The sequence below is a fragment of the Heptranchias perlo genome, chromosome 11 (assembly GCF_035084215.1).
Source record: "Heptranchias perlo isolate sHepPer1 chromosome 11, sHepPer1.hap1, whole genome shotgun sequence".
NCBI classification, from domain to species: domain Eukaryota; kingdom Metazoa; phylum Chordata; class Chondrichthyes; order Hexanchiformes; family Hexanchidae; genus Heptranchias; species Heptranchias perlo.
Window position 1 is genome coordinate 81,164,306 of NC_090335.1, and position 21,378 is coordinate 81,185,683.

General features: G+C 46.8%; 1 protein-coding gene across 1 annotated transcript in view; it reads right to left on the reverse strand.

The window, feature by feature from the left end:
* robo2 (roundabout, axon guidance receptor, homolog 2 (Drosophila)) overlaps positions 1-21,378 on the reverse strand; it is a 627,335-nt gene that overhangs the window by 155,592 nt on the left and 450,365 nt on the right. Inside the window, exon 10 of the mRNA XM_067993421.1 lies at positions 4,494-4,699. Within this exon, the coding sequence (XP_067849522.1) occupies positions 4,494-4,699 (206 nt within the window). The remainder of the gene's footprint in view (positions 1-4,493; positions 4,700-21,378) is intronic.

Consider the following 21,378-nt stretch of genomic DNA (forward strand, 5'->3'; position numbering starts at 1 on the left):
AGAGTCTGACAGTAAGGGTTGTGGGATATATCAGAGAGTGTTACAGTAAGGGGTGTGGGGTATATCAGTGAGTGTTACAGTAAGGGGTGTGGGGTATATCAGAGAGTGTTACAGTAAGGGATGTGGGGTATATCAGAGGGTGTGACAGTAAGGGGTGTGGGATATATCAGAGGGTGTGACAGTAAGGGTTGTGGGATATATCAGAGAGTCTGACAGTAAGGGTTGTGGGATATATCAGAGAGTGTTACAGTAAGGGGTGTGGGATATATCAGAGAGTGTGACAGTAAGGGTTGTGGGATATATCAGAGAGTCTGACAGTAAGGGTTGTGGGATATATCAGAGAGTGTTACAGTAAGGGGTGTGGGGTATATCAGTGAGTGTTACAGTAAGGGGTGTGGGGTATATCAGAGAGTGTTACAGTAAGGTTGTGGGATATATCAGAGAGTGTTACAGTAAGGGATGTGGGACATATCAGAGAGTGTGACCGTAAGAGGTGTGGGATATATCAGTGAGTGTTACAGTAAGGGGTGTGTGATATATCAGTGAGTGTTACAGTAAGGGGTGAGGGTTATATTAGAGTGTTGCAGTGAGGGGTGTGGGGTATATCAGAGGGTGTTACAGTAAGGGGTGTGGGATATATCAGTGAGTGTTACAGTAAGGGGTGTGTGATATATCAGAGAGTGTTACAGTAAGGGGTGAGGGTTATATTAGAGTGTTGCAGTGAGGGGTGTGGGGTATATCAGAGGGTGTTACAGTGAGGCGGGTGGGTTATATTAGAGTGTTACAGTGAAGGATGTGGGATATATCAGATAGTGATACAGTGAGGAGTGTGGGGTATATCAGAGTGTTAAACTGGGGGGTGTGGGGTATATCAGAGTGTTAAACTGGGGGGTGTGGGGTATATCCGAGTGTTAAACTGGGGGGTGTGGGGTATATCAGAGTGTTAAACTGGGGGGTGTGGGTATATCAGAGTGTTAAACTGGGGGGTGTGGGGTATATCAGAGTGTTAAACTGGGGGGTGTGGGGTATATCAGACTGTTAAACTGGGGGGTGTGGGGTATATCAGAGTGTTAAACTGGGGGGTGTGGGGTATATCAGAGTGTTAAACTGGGGTTGTGGGGTATATCAGAGTGTTAAACTGGGGGGTGTGGGGTATATCAGAGTGTTAAACTGGGGGGTGTGGGGTATATCAGACTGTTAAACTGTGGTGTGTGGGGTATATCAGAGTGTTAAACTGGGGGGTGTGGGGTATTCTATGGGAGCTTGTTACTGTTTCTCAATCACTACTTCCATCAATATCAGATGAGGCATCTTCTTTGAGCTCTGTAACTTCAGTGGAATAAAACCTGTTGTTCTTGTAGAATAAAAGATGATAGATACTTTATAGGTTTCTCAGAACTAACAATAACAGACTTAGCAGCAGGAATTCAGCACTTGGTACAAGAAATGTAATAAAGAGATTCTTTGAGGATTTTTTTTACCAGCAGAAATTTTACAATTTTTTCAAACCTTTGTATTTCGATATTTGTTGTTGCATGAATCAATCTTTCACTAAAATGATTTTAAAAAGGCACTGGTGGAATTTATTCAACTGGAACTGGCACCTGGCCAAGGCCTTGAGGCTCGCCAGGGAAGAAAGGTATGTTTCGGAGAGAAAGTAAGAGATATATTGGCAAGAGGCGGGGGCAGGGATGTACATGAAATAGGAACGCAATGAAAGGGTGAGATTTAATATCATTTCTCAGTCGACTCCCTTGCATACCTGTTCAATATCAAATCTGCTCATGACGTTTTTTTCGAGGGTTATCACACTGAGCCTTACAGACAACATAGGAGAGTAACAACAAGAGCATTTGCAGTTATTTTGTGCCTATAACTTAGTGAAACATCTCAGGAGTGATTATCAAACAAAATTTGACTCCGAGCCACATAAGGAGATATTAGGACAGGTGAACAAAAGCTTGGTCAAAAAGGCAGGTTCTAAGGAGGGTCTTAAAGGAGGATAGAGAGGTGGAGAGGGGGAGAGGTTTAGCGAGGGAATTCCAGAGCTTAGGGCCGAGGCAGCTGAAGGCACGGCCGCCAATGGGGGAAACTTCAGCGCGATCCTGGAGAGTTGGGCACCCTGTCCTAACTGACCCCACGAACCCCAGCGGGTTTCAGTGGCAGAGGTCGGTGAAGAGCGTTCCTTGGGGAGTGAGGGCGTCCAGTATCTGGGGCTTCGCCTTGTGACAAATGAGCACTGGCTGCTATTTTGGCGCAGTGAGGAACAATAACAGAGTTTTGAAAGCCCTCTTTCAAATAGAACTTGTCAGATGAAAAATGGATCTTGTTAAAACCCATTGTGACTCGCTGACTGTAAAGGTAGGCCTGAAAAATGACTTTGATTTTAGTGAAAGGACGGTGCAAGAAATAAGGAAACAATCAAAACAGGAGCACGATATCGAGTGAGGTGCGGGGAGGTGAACAAACCAAAACTTAATAATGAACTTCAACTAACTTTGAAATGAATGCTGAACCTTCACATTAATGCAAACTTGGGTTTAAACAGACAACATTCCAGAAAGCATCACAAAATCATAGAATCATAGAAAGTTACAGCACAGAAGGAGGACATTTGGCCCATCGTGTCCGTGCCGGCCGAAAAAGAGCTATCCAGCTTAATCCCACTTTCCAGCACTTGGTCCGTAGCCCTGTGGGTTTCGGCACTTCAGGTGCACATCCCAGTACTTTTTAAATGAGTTGAGGGTTTCTGCCTCTCCCACCCTCTCAGGCAGTGAGTTCCAGACCCCCACCAAAAATTTCTCCTCAGCTCCCCTGTAATCCTTCTATCAATTGCTTTAAATCCATGCCCCCTGGTCACTGACCCCTCTGCTAAGGGAAATAGGTCCTCCCTATCCACTCTATCTGGTCCCGTCATAATTTTATACACCTCAATTAAATCTCCCCTCAACGTCCTTTGTTCCAAAGAAAACAACCCCAGCCTATCCAATCTTTCCTCATACCTAAAATTCTCCAGCTCTGGCAACATCCTCATAAATCTCCTCTGCACCCTCTCTAGTGCAATCACATCTTTCCTGTAATGTGGTGACCAGAACTGTACGCAGTACTCTAGCTGTGGCCTAACTAGTGATTTATACAGTTCCAGCATAACCTCCCTGCTCTTATATTCTGTGCCTCAGCTAATAAAGGAAAGTATCCCGTATGCCTTCTTAACCACCTTATCTACCTGTCCTGTTACCTTCAGGGATCTGTGGACATGCACTCCAAGGTCCCTCACTTCCTCTACACCTCTCAGTATCCTCCCATTTATTGTGTATTCCCTTGCCTTGTTTGCCCTCCCCAAATGCATTACCTCACACTTCTCTGGATTGAATTCCATTTGCCACTTTTCTGCCCACCTGACCAGTCCATTGATATCTTCCTGCAGTCTACAGCTTTCCTCCTCACTATCAACCACACCGCCAATTTTTGTATCATCTGCAAACTTCTTAATCATGCCCCCTACATTAAAGTCCAAATCATTAATATACACCACAAAAAGCAAGGGACCTAGTACTGAGCCTTGTGGAACCCCACTGGAAACAGCCTTCCAGTCACAAAAACACCCGTCGACCATTACCCTTTGCTTCCTGCCACTGAACCAATTTTGGATCCAACTTGTCACTTTCTTTTGGATCTAATGGCCTTTTACTTTTTTGACCAGTCTGCCATGTGGGACCTTGTCAAAAGCCTTGCTAAAATCCATGTAGACTGCATCAAACGTGTTACCCTCATCGACCCTCCTTGTTGCCTCCTCAAAAAATTCAATCAAGTTAGTGAGACATGACCTTCCCGTAACAAATCCATGCTGATTGTTCTTGATTAACCCGTGCCTTTCTAAATGACGGTTTATCCTGTCCCTCAGAATCAATTCCAATAATTCGCTCCATCAGTCGGACGAATAAAAAAAAATTCCACCCCAAACTGTTGGTTGTGAGGATCCACCAGGAAATGTTACAGAGGGTAGTGCGAGGTATTTTTAAAAATTCATTCTCAGGATGTGGGCGTCGCTGGCGAGGCCGGCATTTATTGCCCATCCCTAATTGCCCTTGAGAAGGTGGTGGTGAGCCGCCTTCTTGAACCGCTGCACTGTAGTGGTTTGATACCGTTGGTGTGGGTCTGGAGTCACATATGGGCCCAGACCGGGTAAGGACGGGGGGTTTCCTTCCCTGAAGGACATTAGTGAAACCAGTTGGGTTTTTACGACAATCCGACAGCTTCACGGTCACTTTTACTGAGACCAGCTTTTTATTTCCAGATTTCTTTGCGAAGCTGAATTCAAATTCTCAAACTGCCAAGGTAGGGATTGGACAGCAAGTCCTCTAATGGTCCAGGCCTCTCGGTTACTAGTCCAGTGTCATAACCACTGCACTACCATAACCGGCACCACTTCCTGGTGAGTGAACTAACAGAGACAGGCCGTGAGGAGGTTTATGATCCTTGCAATCACCTACCCGCAAGCTTTTAATTTGCAGACTTCCCAATTCCTGCAGTGACATTCGGGGGTCTTTGCCAAGGAGACTGGCCCCGTCCTTCCGCCAGCTGATGGTGGGGATGGGCTCTCCGGTGGCCTGGCATTTCAACAAGGTGGTCCCGTCCACGCCTAAGGTCTGGTTGGCTGGGCCCTGGCGGATGATGGGAGGGGGTCTGTCGGTGAGAACTGTTGAGAAAAGGAGAGAGAAAAAAAAAACACAGCAAGTCAGAGATTTCTTCACCCAACCTCAAGAAGCAGCAACTTCAGCAATCACTGAATGTCAAAAATTACACAGAATTTACAGCACAATCACTCTCTGGGTAAAGAAGTTTCTCCTCAATTCCCTATTGGATTTATTAGTGACTATCTTATATTTACAGTCTCTAGTTCTGGTCTCCCCCACAAGTGTAAACATCTTCTCTACGTCTACCCTATCAAACCCTTTCATAATCTGAAAGACTTCTATCAGATCACCCCTCAGCCTTCTCTTTTTTAGAGAAAAGAGCCCCAGTCTGTTCAATCTTTCCTGATAGGTAAAACCGCTCAGTTCTCGTATCATTCTAGTAAATCTTTTCTGCACCTTCTCCGGTGCCTCCATATCCGCTTTGTATTATGGAGACCAGAACTCTACACAATACTCTATAAGTGTGGTCTAACCAAGGCTCCATACAAGTTTAACCTAACCTTTATTGTATATATAGAAATACATATATTACACCAGGAAACAGGACGCTCGGCCAAACCAGTCCGTGTCTGCATTTACCCACCACGTGAGCAAATAGTTCTAATCACATTTACCTGCCTTGTTCCATAATCCCTTCATCCCCCTCTCCTTCATCCCCCTCTCCAGTCTAATCTCGAATGTTGACCCAACCACTAACCCTGAGAGTGAATTCCACAGCCTCGCACCTCGCGGGGTGAAGATGTTTCTCCTGCTCTCTGTACCTCTCACATTTAAGCTCTCCATCGCTCTTGTTCTAGATGTGCTTTTTGGCAGAACACAAGGGAATCATAGAAATCTCAGCACAGAAAGAGGCTATTCAGCCCACAGAGGCTATGCTGGTGCTCGCTCCACCCTGGAACAGCCTGCTCTAATCCCATCTCACTGCCCTTTCCCCATGACCATTGGCACTTTTTGTCATTGTCCCGCTCAAATGCTATGACTGACTTGGCTTCAAAGACGCAAGAGGTCATGTATTCCATATTCTAGAATCATACAGCACAGAAGGAGGCCATTCGGCCCATCGTGCCGATGCCGGCTCTTGGAATGAGCTATCCAATTAGTTCAACTCCCCTGCTCTTTCCCCACAGAAGGGTTTAGATAAAGTAAATTAAGAGAAACTGCTCCCATTGGCGGAAGGGTCAAGAACCAGAGGACACAGATTTAAGGTGATTGGCAAAAGAACCAAAGGCGACATGAGGAAAAACTTTTTTACACAGCACGTGGTTATGATCTGGAATGCACTGCCCGAGGGGGTGGTGGAGGCAGATTCAATCATGGCCTTCAAAAGGGAACTGGATAAATGTTTGAAGGAAAAAAAAAATTGCAGGGCTACTGGGAAAGAGCAGGGGGGTGGGATTAACTGGATTGTTTAGGGGAATCAAGGGATATGGGGATCGGGTGGGAAAGTTTAGTTGAGGCCAAAGGCCAGCCATGATCTTATTGAATGGCAGAGCAGGTTCAAGGGGCCATATGGCCTGCTCCTGCTCCTATTTCTTGTGTTCTTGTGATCTTGCGTGTTCTTACAAAGAACCAGCACAGGTGCAATGGGCCGAATGGCCTCCTTCTGTGCTGTAACCATTCTATGATTCGATGATGGCCCTGCAATTTTCTCCCCTTCAAGTATTTATCCAATTCTGATCACCTTCTTCATGAAGAAAACATCTTCTGACGACCTTGCTTTCTGGTTCTATTTCTGTTTAATATTCCTTGTTACCACTTCACTGATCAGGAGAAACATCCTTTCACTATTTACCTTTCCATCATTCTGAATTGATCGATTAGTTCCCCATTTAACCTTCTCTTCCCCAGTGAAAAGAGCTCAGGTTATTAAGTTGTTCTGATCTGGAATGCGCTGCCTGAAAGGGCGGTGGAAGCAGATTCAATAATAACTTTCAAAAGGGAATTGGCTAAATACAACAACAACCTGCATTTATATAGCGCCTTTAACACAGTAAAATGTTCCAAGGCACTTCACAGGAGCGTAAATCAGACAAAAATCTGACACCGAGCCACAGAAGGAGTTATTAGGACAGGTGACCAAAGAGATAGGTTTTAAGGAGCGTCTTAAAGGAGGAGAGAGAGGTAGAGAGAGGGAGAGGTTTAGGGAGAGAATTCCAGAGCTTAGAGCCGAGGCAGCTGAAGGCACGGCCGCCAATGGTGGAGCGATTGAAATCGGGGATGCGCAAGAGGCCAGAATTGGAGGAGCGCAGAGATCTCGGAGGGTTGTAGGGCTGGAGGAGGTTACAGAGACAGGGAGGGGTGAGGCCATGGAGGGATACTTGAAAGGAAAAAAATTTGCAGGGCTATGGAGAAAGAGCAGGGGAATGGGACTAATAGGATAATTCTTTCAAAGAGCCGGTACAGGTACAATGGGCCAAATGGCCTCGTTCTGTGCCGTCAGATTCTGTGACCTAGTGAGACTGGCTGCTATTCATACATTTCCCAGTAACGTTCTGAATTTTGCATCAATGTTGTCATCAATGGAATTATAGTAGCAAGTAAATAATCAAACTAAAAACCTCGACAGGTCTGTTGAATAAAGCTGGATGATGGGATGTTCCAGAATCCGAGGCACCATTGATGTCAGAAACAGACAGCTTGCTTTTGAACATGGTGATCGAAGGTTAAAAGAACACTTAAAGTTCCTAAGTGATCTGTGAAACCCTCTTAGACTCAGCCGGATAAATCTTTGCAAAATATTCCTCTCCTCCCCCGAACTCTTCCAGCCAACCCAGTGAAGTAAAATAGATTACAAACGGAAATCACACATATTGCTGCGACAGTCCTCAGCCTTGGCTCAGTGAGCAGCATCCTCTCGCCTCTGAGTTAGAAGGTTGTGGGTTAACCTACAAAATCCAGGCTGAGCATCCCAGTGCTGTACTGAGGGAGCGCTGCACTGTCGGAGGTGCCGTCTTTTGGAGGAGACATTAAACCGAGGCCCCGTCTGCCTCTCAGGTGGACGTAAAAGATCCCATGGCCACTATTTTGAAGAAGAGCAGGAGAGTTTTCCCCGGTGTTGTGAATCTTTGGAATTCTCTCCCCCAGAGGGCTGTGGATGCTCAGTCGTTGAGTGTATTCAAGACTGAGATCGATAGATTTTTGGACTCTAAGGGATTCAAGGGATATGGGGATCAGGCGGGAAAGTGGAGTTGAGGTCGAAGATCAGCCATGATCTGATTGAATGGTGGACTCCTGTTCCCATTTCTTATGTTCTTATGTCCTGGGCCAATATTTATCCTTCAACCAACATCACTAAAAAACAGATTTTCTGGTCATTATCACATTGCTGTTTGTGGGATCTTGCTGTGTGCAAATTGGCTGGCAAGATCTGGCCGGGGTTGAGGGGAAACATAAGCCTGGATTCCCTCTTCTGATTGTTGGTTAGTGACAGCCCCCCTCTCCTGTGCATGGCTTTGTTGGGTGAGAACAGGGTTGGGGTTTGGTCGTAGGGTTGCCAACTCTGGTTGGTCGGAGATCGAGAGGTTTCATCACATGACCTCCTTGCTCCAACTGCCTCACCCAGTCAAACAGCCATTTTTCCTCCATCGCCAATATTAAACGGAAGAGCTATTTAAGGGAAGAGCTGAAAGAAAATGAAAAAAAAACACGAGGCAGACGGGGCCTCGGATTAACATCTTGTCCGAAAGACAGTACCTCCGACAGTGCAGCACTCCCTCAGTACTGACCCTCCGACAGTGCAATGCTCTCTCAGTACTGACCCTCTGACAGTGCAGCGCTCCCTCAGTACTGACCCTCCGACAGTGCAGCACTCCCTCTGTACTGACCCTCCGACAGTGCAGCGCTCCCTCAGTACTGACCCTCCGACAGTGCAGCACTCCCTCAGGACTGACCCTCCGACAGTGCAGCACTCCCTCAGTACTGACCCTCCGACAGTACAGCACTCCCTCAGTACTGATCCTCTGACAGTGCAGCACTCCCTCAGTACTGACCCTCCGACAGTGCAGCACTCCCTCAGTACTGACCCTCCGACAGTGCAGCGCTCCCTCTGTACTGACCCTCCGACAGTGCAGCGCTCCCTGAGTACTGACCCTCCGACAGTGCAGCGCTCCCTCAGTACTGACCCTCCGACAGTGCAGCGCTCCCTCAGTACTGACCCTCCGACAGTGCAGCGCTCCCTCGGTACTGACCGTCTGACAGTGCAGCGCTCCCTCAGTACTGACCCTCCGACAGTGAAGCGCTCCCTCGGTACTGACCGTCTGACAGTGCGGCACTCCCTCAGTACTGACCCTCCGACAGTGCTGGGCTCCCTCAGTACTGACCCTCCGACAGTGCAGGGCTCCCTCGGTACTGACCCTCCGACAGTGCAGGGCTCCCTCAGTACTGACCCTCCGACAGTGCAGGGCGCCCTCAGTACTGACCCTCCGACAGTGCAGGGCTCCCTCAGTACTGACCCTCCGACCGTGCAGGGCTCCCTCGGTACTGACCCTCCGACAGTGCAGGGCTCCCTCAGTACTGACCAGCCGACAGTGCAGGGCTCCCTCAGTACTGACCCTCCGACAGTGCAGGGCTCCCTCAGTACTGACCCTCCGACCGTGCAGGGCTCCCTCGGTACTGCACTGTGAGTGTCCGCCAAGATTTTGTCGTTTTTTTTTAACACCCTATCATTTTTCTCCTCGGGTGCTTTGCTCGCGGTGTCCAGGAGATTAATCTTTAATTCCTAGAGACTCCAGGGCAATCCTGGAGGGTTGGTGACCGCAGTAGATCGTGAAGCTCCCCATCCGGATGATCAGTCTCCCAACACTTGCTCGTGCACCGTGAACGGTGATCGAAGTGAGGAACAGGAGAGCGGCCAGTGGCCATGGGACCTGAACCCCAACAATTGGAGGGGAGAAATAATAAAACAACAACGCTGGAAACACTCAGCAGGTGAGGCAGCATCCGTGGAGAAAGAAACAGAGTTAATGTTTCAGGTCGATGACCTGTCGCCATAATTGGAGGGAGAGGATGGGCAAAACTGATAACATAAAGGAAATTGTCATCGAATGATACATCACAGAACGAGGCCTTTCAGCCCATCGTGCCTGTGCCAGTGCTCTGAAAGAGCTATCCAATTAGTCCCACTCCCTTACCCATTCCCCATAGCCCTGCAAATTTTTCTCCTTCAAATGCACAAATCATTGAAGGTGGCAGGGCAGGTTGAGAAAGCAGATAAAAAGCATACGGGATCCTGGGCTTTATAAATAGAGGCATAGAGTACAAAAGCAAGGAAGTCATGATGAACCTTTATAAAACACTGGTTGGGCCACAACTGGAGTATTGTGTCCAGTTCTGGGCACCGCACTTTAGGAAAGATGTGAAGGCCTTAGAGAGGGTGCAGAGGAGATTTACTAGAATGATTCCAGGGATGAGGGACTTTAGTTACGTGGATAGACTGGAGAAGCTGGGGTTGTTCTCCTTGGAACAGAGACGGTTGAGAGGAGATTTGATCGAGGTATTCAAAATCATGAAGGGTCTCGACAGAGTAGATACAGAGAAACTGTTCCCATTGGTGGAAGGGTCAAGAACCAGAGGACACAGATTTAAGGTGATTGGCAAAAGAACCAAAGGTGACATGAGGAAAAACTTTTTTTTACACAGCGAGTGGTTGTGATCTGGAATGCACTGCCCGAGGGGGTGGTGGAGGCAGATTCAATCATGGCCTTCAAAAGGGAACTGGATAAGTACTTAAAAAAAAAATTTGCAGGGCTACGGGGAAAGTGCGGGGGAGTGGGACTGGCTGGATTGCTCTTGCATAGAGCCAGCATGGACTCGATGGGCCGAACGGCCTCCTCCCGTACTGTAAGCATTCCACGATTTACCCAATTCCCTTTTGAAAGTTATTATCGAATCTACTTCCACCGCCCTTTCAGGCAGCGCATTCCAGATCAGAACAACTCGCTGAGTAAAAAAAATTCTCCTCATCTCCCCTCTAGTTCTTTTGTCAATTATTTTAAATCTGTGTCCTTCGGTTACCAACCGTCCCGCCACTGGAAACAGTTCCTCCTTATTTACTCTATCAAAACCCCTCATGATTTTGATCACCTCTATTAAATCTCCCCTTAACCTTCTCGGCTCTAAGGAGAACAATCCCAGCTTCTCCAGTCTCTCCACATAACTGAAGTCCCTCATCCCTGGCACAATTTAGTAAATCTCCTCCGCACCCTCTCCAAGGCCTTGACATCCTTCCTAAAGTGCGGTGCCCAGAATTGGACACAATACTCCAGCTGAGGCCTAACCAGTGATTTATAATCCAAGGTTTGGGCTATCTAAACTACATTATCACTTAATTTAAAAATTCTTCACACAAAAAAAAATCATACCACAATTGTATTTGTCAAGAATTTGAGGTGAAGGCCGAAGGCTTGATAGTGCAGGATATTACCATCGACGACAAGAGAAAATGAGGTAAATATGATCTCTCATTGCCAGTTTGAAGGGCTTTATCAACGCAGACACGGAGGTAAATGGAATAATTGAAGGGAGTCTTGTAAGAATGGAACAGACAGGGGCCAAGAACAAGTCCTTGAATACAAGAGACAGGATTTTCTCATTACCAACCTCTTTGAACACTGGGCCTTTGCAGGCCCCACTCAGTCCATCACTAAACTGTCAGCAGGTGTGACTATTAAGAGTGCCCTGTCCTCTCAGCCGATATTTGTCTCTTTCTTCGCTTCACTATTTATTCCATTCACCACCATCGCAGTGAATCACAGAGCCTTGTGGACAGATATTAAAAAATACTGCCTCGACGTTCATTCTAAATGACCTTTTAATCTACATGTAAATTCAAATCGCATGAAAATGCATCAGTTTGTCAACTTGCTGAGGTCAAAGCCCAGAGGTTAGTCCACAAATCCTCCTTGGGAACTATTTCCATCGCCTTCGACAAAACAACAACTGGAGGGAAAAATTGTTGAAGGAATGAAACCTTATTGCTGTCATAAAACTTGAGGGAGGCCTTTTTCAAAAAAAACAAATGGAGGGAGACCTCGTTGAATTCACCTCACACACACAAAAAAGCGTCTGTGTTCTTGCAATTTCCGCCTGCCATTTTTTGACGGATTTCTTTCTTCGCAAACCCTGATTGCTTATCATCTGACACATCATGTAAACTTTTTGTTGTCAAGCCAGCGAGTCCTCTGAGGCCTACAGAGCAGGCTTTCAGCATCAAATCCCCCACACATATATGACAGAAGAGCCACTGATTGCATTGCCCCACTGATTAAGCCTACAGCCGAGATAAGGCTTTACCAGCACCAGCGCCCTTGGGTATCTCACTCAACTGGGCTCGAGGTGAACCGAGACAGTGAGGGTCGGCATGGTTTTCAACTGTGTGGGGGGCAGGGGGAGAGGAGACATCACACACACACATACACACACACTCACACTCATACACACATACACTCACACATACACTCACACACACATACTCACGCTGCACACACTCACACTCACACATACACAAACACTCACACACTCACTCTCATACACACTGATGTACACACACACATACACTCACGCACATACATACACATACTTACACACACTCATGCATGTATACAACACACACACATACACATTCACACATACACACACTCACGCACATATTCAAACACGCACACACTAACATACGTGCGCATTTATGCTCATTCACATACAAACATACGCTCGCGCACACACAAGTGGGCTCGTGTACACACGTGCACAAAGACACACACACACACGGTCATGCACATACATCCCTTGAGCGCATACACACACAAATAAACAAACACCCATGCTCACACACGTACTGTGGGTGGGACAGGCTGGATGGACCAGACGATCTTTTCTTGTCCGTCATTGTTCATAAGTTTGTACTTTCTAGTGAGATTTGGGAAGCAATGAGGAGCAGGGTGCCTCTCACTTGACTCAAACTCTCCGAGAGCCAGAAAGTGCAGCATCCCATCATGTCCCGTTCACCCATCACCCCTCAGTACAGATCATAGAATCATAGAAAGGTTACAGCACGGAAGGAGGCCATTCAGCCCGTCGAGTCCGTGCCGGCGCTATGCAAGAGCAATCCAGCTAGTCCCACTCCCCCGCCCTATCCCCGTAGCCTGCAAATTTTTTCCTTTCAAGTACTTATCCAGTTCCCTTTTGAAGGCCATGATTGAATCTGCCTCCACCACCCCCTCGGGCAGTGCATTCCAGATCCTAACCACTCGCTGTGTGAAAAAGTTTTTCCTCATGTCGCCTTTGGTTCTTTTGCCAATCACCTTAAATCTATGACCTCTAGTTTTTGACCCTTCCGCCAATGGGAACAGTTTCTCTTTATTTACTTTATCTAAACCCTTCATGATTTTGAACACCTCTATTAAATCTCCTCTCAACCTTCTCCAGTCTATCCACGTAACTGAAGTCCCTCATCCCTGGAATCATTCCAGTAAATCTCTTCTGCACCCTCTCCAAGGCCTTCACATCCTTCCTAAAGTGCGGTGCCCAGAACTGGACACAATACTCCAGTTGCGGCTGAACCAGTGTTTTATAAAGGTTCATCATTTTTTTTTTATTCGTTCATGGGATGTGGGTGCCGCTGGCGAGGCCGGCATTTATTGCCCATTCCTAATTGCCCCTTGAGAAGGTGGTGGTGAGCCGACTTCTTGAACCGCTGCAGTCCGTGTGGTGAAGGTTCTCCCACAGTGCTGTTAGGAAGGGAGTTATAGAGTCATAGAGTCATAGAGTTATACAGCACGGATAGAGGCCCTTCGGCCCATCGTGTCCACGCCGGCCATCAAGCCCTGTCTACTCTAATCCCATATTCCAGCATTTGGTCCGTAGCCTTGTATGCTATGGCATTTCAAGTGCTCATCCAAATGCTTCTTGAATGTTGTGAGGGTTCCTGCCTCCACAACCCTTTCAGGCAGTGAGTTCCAGACTCCAACCACCCTCTGGGTGAAAAAGTTCTTTCTCAAATCCCCTCTAAACCTCCCGCCTTTCACCTTGAATCTATGTCCCCTTGTTATAGAACCCTCAACGAAGGGAAAAAGCTCCTTAGTATCCATCCTATCTGTGCCCCTCATAATTTTGTACACCTCAATCATGTCCCCCCTCAGCCTCCTCTGCTCCAAGGAAAACAAACCCAATCTTCCCAGTCTCTCTTCATAGCTGAAGCGCTCCAGCCCTGGTAACATCCTGGTGAATCTCCTCTGCACCCTCTCCAAAGCGATCACATCCTTCCTGTAGTGTGGCGACCAGAACTGCACACAGTACTCCAGCTGTGGCCTAACCAGTGTTTTATACAGCTCCATCATAACCTCCTTGCTCTTATATTCTATGCCTCGGCTAATAAAGGCAAGTATCCCATATGCCTTCTTTACCACCTTATCTACCTGTTCCGCCGCCTTCAGGGATCTGTGAACTTGCACACCAAGATCCCTCTGACCCTCTGTCTTGCCTAGGGTCCTCCCATTCATTGTGTATTCCCTTGCCTTGTTAGTCCCTCCAAAGTGCATCACCTCGCACTTTTCCGGGTTAAATTCCATTTGCCACTGTTCCGCCCATCTGACCAACCCATCTATATCGTCCTGCAGACTGAGGCTATCCTCCTCGCTATTTACCACCCTACCAATTTTTGTATCATCAGCGAACTTACTGATCATACCTTTTACATTCATATCCAAGTCATTAATGTAGACCACAAACAGCAAGGGACCCAGCACCGATCCCTGTGGTACCCCACTGGCCACAGGCTTCCAGTCACAAAAACAACCTTTGACCATCACCCTCTGCCTTCTGCCACTAAGCCAGTTTTGTATCCAAAGTGCCAAGGCACCCTGGATTCCATGGGCTCGTACCTTCTTGACCAGTCACCTGTGGGGGACTTTATCGAAGGCCTTACTGAAATCCATGTATACCACATCCACTGCGTTACCCTCATCCACACGCCTAGTCACCCCTCAAAAAATTCAATCAAATTAGTCAGACATGATCTTCCTTTGACAAAGCCATGTTGACTATCCCTGATTAATCCTTGCCTCTCCAAGTGGAGACTAATTTTGTCCTTCAGAATTTTTTCCAATAATTTTCCTACCACTGATGTTAGGCTCACTGGCCTGTAGTTCCCCGGTTTTTCCCTACTCCCCTTCTTGAATAATGGTACTACATTAGCGGTTCTCCAGTCCTCTGGCACATCCCCTGTGGCCAGAGAGGTTCTGAACATATGTGTCAGAGCCCCCGCAATCTCCTCCTTTGCCTCACACAGTAGCCTGGGATATATTTCGTCCAGGCCTGGGAATTTATCCATTTTTAGGCCTGCTAAAACCGCCAATACCTCCTCCCGCTCGATGTTAATATGTTCGAGTATATCACAGTCCCCCTGCCGTATTTCTATGTCTACATCGTCCTTCTCCACAGTGAAAACAGATGCAAAAAATTCATTTAGAACCCCTCCTACATCTGCCGGCTCCACACACAGATTGCCATTTTTGTCCCTAATGGGCCCTATTTTTTCCTTCGTTATCCTCTTACCCTTAATATACTTATAAAACATCTTAGGATTTTCCTTTATTTTGCTCGCCAGTGTTATTTCATGGCCCCTCCTTGATCTCCTAATTTCTTTTTTAAGTATCCCCCTGCACTTTTTGTACTCCTCTAGGGCTTCCTCCGTCTTTAGCCTTTTGTATCTGCCAAAAGCCCTCCTTTTTTTCCTAATCCATTCTCGTATATCCCCTGACATCCAAGTTTTGACCCAGCGACGATGAAGGAACGACGATATATCATAACCTCTTTGCTTTTGTACTCTATGCCTCTATTTATAAAGCCCAGGATCCCGTATGCTTTTTTAACCGCTTTCTGAACCTGTCCTGCCATCTTCAAAGCACATATACCCCCAGATCTCTCTGTTCTTGTACCCCTTTTAGAGTTGTGCCCTCTAGTTTATGTTGCCTCTCCTCGTTCTTCCTACCAAAATGTATCACTTCGCATTTCTCTGTGTTAAATTTCATCTGCCACGTGTCCGCCCATTCCACCAGCCTGTCTATATCCTCTTGAAGTCTATCACTATTCTCCTCACTGTTCACTACACCTCCAAGTTTTGTGTCATCTGCAAATTTTGAAATTGTGCCCTGTACACCCAAGTCCAAGTCATTAATATATATCAAGAAAAGCAATGGTCCCAGCACTGACCCCTGGGGTACACCACTGTACACCTCCCTCCAGTCCAAAAAACCATTCACCACTACTCTCTGTTTCCTGTCATTTAGCCAATTTTGTATCCATGCTGCCCTCAGATAATGAAGCAGTCCGTGCCCGCATTCTGCAAGACCTGGACAACATCCAGGCTTGGGCTCATAAGTGGCAAGTAACATTCGCGCCAGATAAGTGCCAGGCAATGACCATCTCCAACAAGAGAGAGACTAACCACCTCCCCTTGACATTCAACGGCATCACCATCGCCGAATCCCCCAACATCAACATCCTGGGGGTCACCATCGACCAGAAACTTAACTGGACCAGCCATATAAATACTGTGGCTGCAAGAGCAGGTCAGAGGCTGGGTATTCTGTGGTGAGTGACTCACCTCCTGACTCCCCAAAGCCTTTCCACCATCTACAAGGCACAAGTCAGGAGTGTGATGGAATACTCTCCACTTGCCTGGACAAGTGCAGCTCCAACGACACTCAAGAAGCTCGACACCATCCAAGATAAAGCAGCCCGCTTGATTGGCACCCCATCCACCACCCTAAACATTCACTCCCTTCACCACCGGCGCACTGTGGCTGCAGTGTGTACCATCCTCAGGATGCACTGCAGCAACTCGCCAAGGCTTCTTCGACAGCACCTCCCAAACCCGCGACCTCTACCACCTAGAAGGACAAGAGCAGCAGGCACATGGGAACAACACCACCTGCACGTTCCCCTCCAAGTCACACACCATCCCGACTTGGAAATATATCGCCGTTCCTTCATTGTCGCTGGGTCAAAATCCTGGAACTCCCTTCCTGACAGCACTGTGGGAGAACCTTCACCACACGGACTGCAGCGGTTCAAGAAGGCGGCTCACCACCACCTTCTCAAGGGCAATTAGGGATGGGCAATAAATGCCAGCCTCGCCAGCGACGCCCACATCCCGTGAACGAATAAAAAAAACTGCCCCTTTTATTCCATGGCCTTCAATTTTGATGACAAGCCTATTGTCATCTGGGTCCTTCCTGATCTACGCCACTCAGTGACTCATCCCTTAACCAGCTGAGCCTCTCAGGGAGGGGGTGAGCGGGGGAGACCCTACCGAACACATTCCAAATCCCCCCAACCCCCTCCCACAACCCCCAAAAGAAAATTTAAGTTTGAATGCCTCCGCGTGCAGAAAAGATAAAAAGCTGCACCACGTGTAAAGGCCCGAACCTTAGGTAATCCAGCTGTGTACTAATCCCACTGGTGAAAACCAGCCCGAACCTCAGGTAATCCAGCTGTGTACTAATCCCGCTGGTGAAAACCAGCCCGAACCTCGGGTAATCCAGCTGAGTACTATTCCCGCTAGTGAAAACCCCTCCAGTCAAGCAGCACTTGTAAGAGCAAAGAGGCAAAGGGACATCACGCCAAGTGAATCCCTAGCTAAGAATATCTTAATGACTGGGTTTATTCTGGACTTAATTCCTCCTCTGAAGCAATCCTTTAGCAGCGGCTAACAGGGTAAAAAGGTCATCAAAAACCAAGATTATGAACTATGAGGGAGGAGATTAACGTACAGCTAAATCTGTCAACCCTCCTCCCCCCTCCTCTGATTCAGAAACAAAAAAAAGAAAGACTTGCATTTCCATCACGCCTTTCCTGACCTCAGGATGTCTCAAAGCCAATGAAACATTCTTTTGAAGTGTAGTCACTGTTGTAATATGGGAAACGCAGCAGCCAATTTGCACACAGCAAAATCCCACAAACAGCAATGTGATAATGACCAGATTAACTTGTATAGAACCTTGGTTAGACCACACTTGGAGAACTGTGCACAGTTCTGGTCTCCATATTATAAAAAGGATGTAGAGTCCCTGGAGAAGGTGCAAAAAAGATTAACAAGGATGATACCAGAACTGAGAAGATATAGTTATCAAGAAAGGCTGAACAGGCTGGGGCTCTTTTCTCTAGAAAAGAGAAGGTTGAGGGGTGACCTGATAGAGGTCTTTAAGATTATGAAAGTGTTTGATAGGGTAGACGTAGAGAAGATGTTTCCACTTGTGGGGAGACTAGAACTAGAAGCCATAAATATAAAATAGTCGTTAATAAATCCAACAGGGAATTCAGGAGAAACTTCTTTACCCAGAGAGTGGTGAGAATGTGGAACTCGCTCCCACAAGGAGTAGTTGAGGTGAATAGTGTAGATACATTTAAGGGGAAGCTGGATAAACACATGAGGGAGAAAGGAATAGAAGGATATGGTGATAGGGTGAGATGAAGTAGGGAGGGAGGAGGCTCATGTGGGGCATAAACACCGGCATAGACCAGTTGGGCCGAATGGCCTGTTTCTGTGCTGCACATTCGATGTAACTTGATGTAAGATCATCTGTACTTTTTAGGTGTTGCTTGAAGGATAAATATTGAGCAGCAACTTCTGAGCCTCTCCACCTCTCTACCTCTCTCTCCTCCTTTAAGACGCTCCTTAAAACCTACCTCTTTGACCAAGCTTTTGATCACCTGTCCTAATATCTCCTTATGTGGCTCAGTGTCAAACTTTGTCTGATTACGCTCCTGTGATGTTTTATTACGGTTAACACGCTATATAGATATAAGTTGTTGTTGCTGTTGTAGATCATAGCTGATCTGTATCTTAACTCCATTTACCCGCCTTGGTTCCGTAACCCTTAATCCCCTCCCCCAACAAAAATCCATCAATCTCAGTTTTGAAATTTTCAATTGACCCCCAGCCTCAACAGCTTTTTGGGGGAGAGAGTTCCAGATTTCCACTCCCCTTTGTGTGAAGAAGTGCTTCCTGACATCACCCCTAATTTTAAGGTTAAACACAGGAGCTATTGTTTGTCTATCACTGCGGGCCGTGATGAACCCATCTCCTCTCTAATGTAAACAGCTTCATTTGGATCTGCAGTCACAAATCTTTCATGTATTGCAGTGCACACACGCTTGGACATGTGTACAATAGTTTGTTTGTTAAGGCCTCTCCTATGTCTTTTCAATCTCTTAACCGCTTGCACATTCTTTTGTGCTTTTAATATCTTGCCATTGCCTCGCTGAGGTGATCATCTCTCAATCTTCCATACGGCAATTTTACAGGTTGTTCTAGTCACTAATTTAGAGTTGCCAACCCCCTAGGATTGCCAGGAAGTGAAGATCTCCAGGAAGTAAAGATTAATCTGCAAGCAACCTGGGAGAAAAAAATCACTGGGGTGTAAATTATCGTAAATTGAGGCTGTGTTTTTTTTCCATTTTCTTTGAACGCTTTCATTTATTAGTAATAAAAATATTGGAGATGGGGAAAAGAGCGTTTCCTGATAAAGAGTCATAAAATCATAGACAGTTACATCACAGAAGGAGGCCATTCGGCCCATCGTGTCTGTGCCGGCTGAAAAAGAGCTTTCCAGCTTAATCCCACTTTCCAGCACTTGGTCCGTAGCCCTGTGGGTTTCGGCACTTCAGGTGCACATCCAGGTACTTTTTAAATGAGTTGAGGGTTTCTGCCTCTCCCACCCTTTCAGGCAGTCAGTTCCAGACCCCCACCACCCTCTGGGTGAAAAAAAATTCTCCTCAGCTCCCCTCTAATCCTTCTACCAATTACTTTAAATCTATGCCCCCTGGTCACTGACCACTATTATAAGGGAAATAGGTCCTCTCTATCCAGGTCCCTCATAATTTTATACACTTCAATTAAATCTCCCCTCAGCCTCCTTTATTCCAAAGAAAACAAAGCAGCCTATCCAATCTATCCTTATAGCTAAAATTCTCCAGCCCTGGCAACATCATCGTAAATCTCTTCTGCACCCTCTCTAGTGCAATCACGTCTGCCCTGTAATGTGGTGACCAGAACTGCACACAGTACTCAAGCTGTGGCCTAACCAATGTTTTATACAGTTCTAGCATAACCTCCCTGCTCTTATATTCTATGCCTCTCGAGGGCAATTAGGGATGGGCAATAAATGCCGGCCTTGCCAGCGACGCCCACATCCCGTGAACGAATAAAAAAAAAAAAAAAAAAATAATAAAGGAAAGTATCCCGCATGCCTTTTTAACCACCTTATCTACCTGTCCTGCTACCTTCAGGGATCTGTGGACATGCACTCCAAGGTCCCTCACTTCCTCTACACCTCTCAGTATCCTCCCATTTATTGTGTACTCCCTTGCCTTGTTTGCCCTCCCCAAATGCATTAACTCACACTTCTCTGGATTGAATTCCATTTGCCACTTTTCTGCCCACCTGACCAGTCCATTGATATCTTCCTGCAGTCTACAGCTTTCCTCCTCACTATCAACCACACGGCCAATTTTTGAATCATCTGCAAACTTCTTGATCAAGCCCCCCCACATTCAAGTCCAAATCATTGAGATATACCACAAAAAGCAAGGGGCCTAGTACTGAGCCTTGCGGAACCCCACTGGAAACAGCCTTCGAGTCGCAAAAACACCCGTCACCCATTACCCTTGGCTTCCTGCCACTTAGCCAATTTTAGATCCAATTTACCACTTTCTCTTGGATCCCATGGCCTTTTACCTTTTTGACCAGTCTGCCATGTGGGACCTTGACAAAAGCCTCTGATATCAGTCCCAATCTGTCCTCTCACCAGTTTGACCCGACCCCACCTTGTTATAGTGTCATGCTTCACATTAAAGTTGAGCCTTAGCTTTACCTTATCAACATCGTTTACTACTGGTACACTTCTCTATAAGATCTTGGCCCAACTTTTCCGCCCACTCCGCATATCTCAATCTTCTGGGCTTAGAGAGTTCCTCACGGTTTTTTCACAATCTATTTACGATTTCGATAGAGATAGCGAACGTTTACAATGTCGCGGAGACAAGAAGAAAAAACTCTCCGTCCTCTCAGTCCTTGACCTTCACAGGATGTTCTCGCACACCGTGACCAGTTCTTGTCAGAAAGCCACCAGGTCACAAGATAGATATGCAAGGCCATTCGGTCCATCAGAACTCATCCGTCCAGGAGGGTGGTTGGAGTCTGGAACTCACTGCCTGAAAGGGTTGTGGAGGCAGGAACCCTCACAACATTCAAGAAGCATTTGGATGAGCACTTGAAATGCCATAGCATACAAGGCTACGGACCAAATGCTGGAATATGGGATTAGAGTAGACAGGGCTGATGGCCGGCGCGGACACGATGGGTCGAAGGGCCTCTATCCGTGCTGTATAACTCTATGACTCTATGACTCTATGACTCTACAGTACCCCCAACATAGTATCCAACTGTTTCTTAAATGATCCCAGGGTTGCCTCCACTACCTGAACATGTCCTGTTCACCCATTACCCCTGTCCACGTTGACCTACATTGGCTTCCAGTCCATCAACGCCTCAATTTTAAAATTCTCATCCTTATGTTCAAATCCCTCCATGGCCTCGTCCCCTCCCTATTTCTGTAACCACCTCTAGCCCTACAACCCTCCGAGATCTCTGCGCTCCTCCAATTCTGGCCTCTTGTCCATCCCC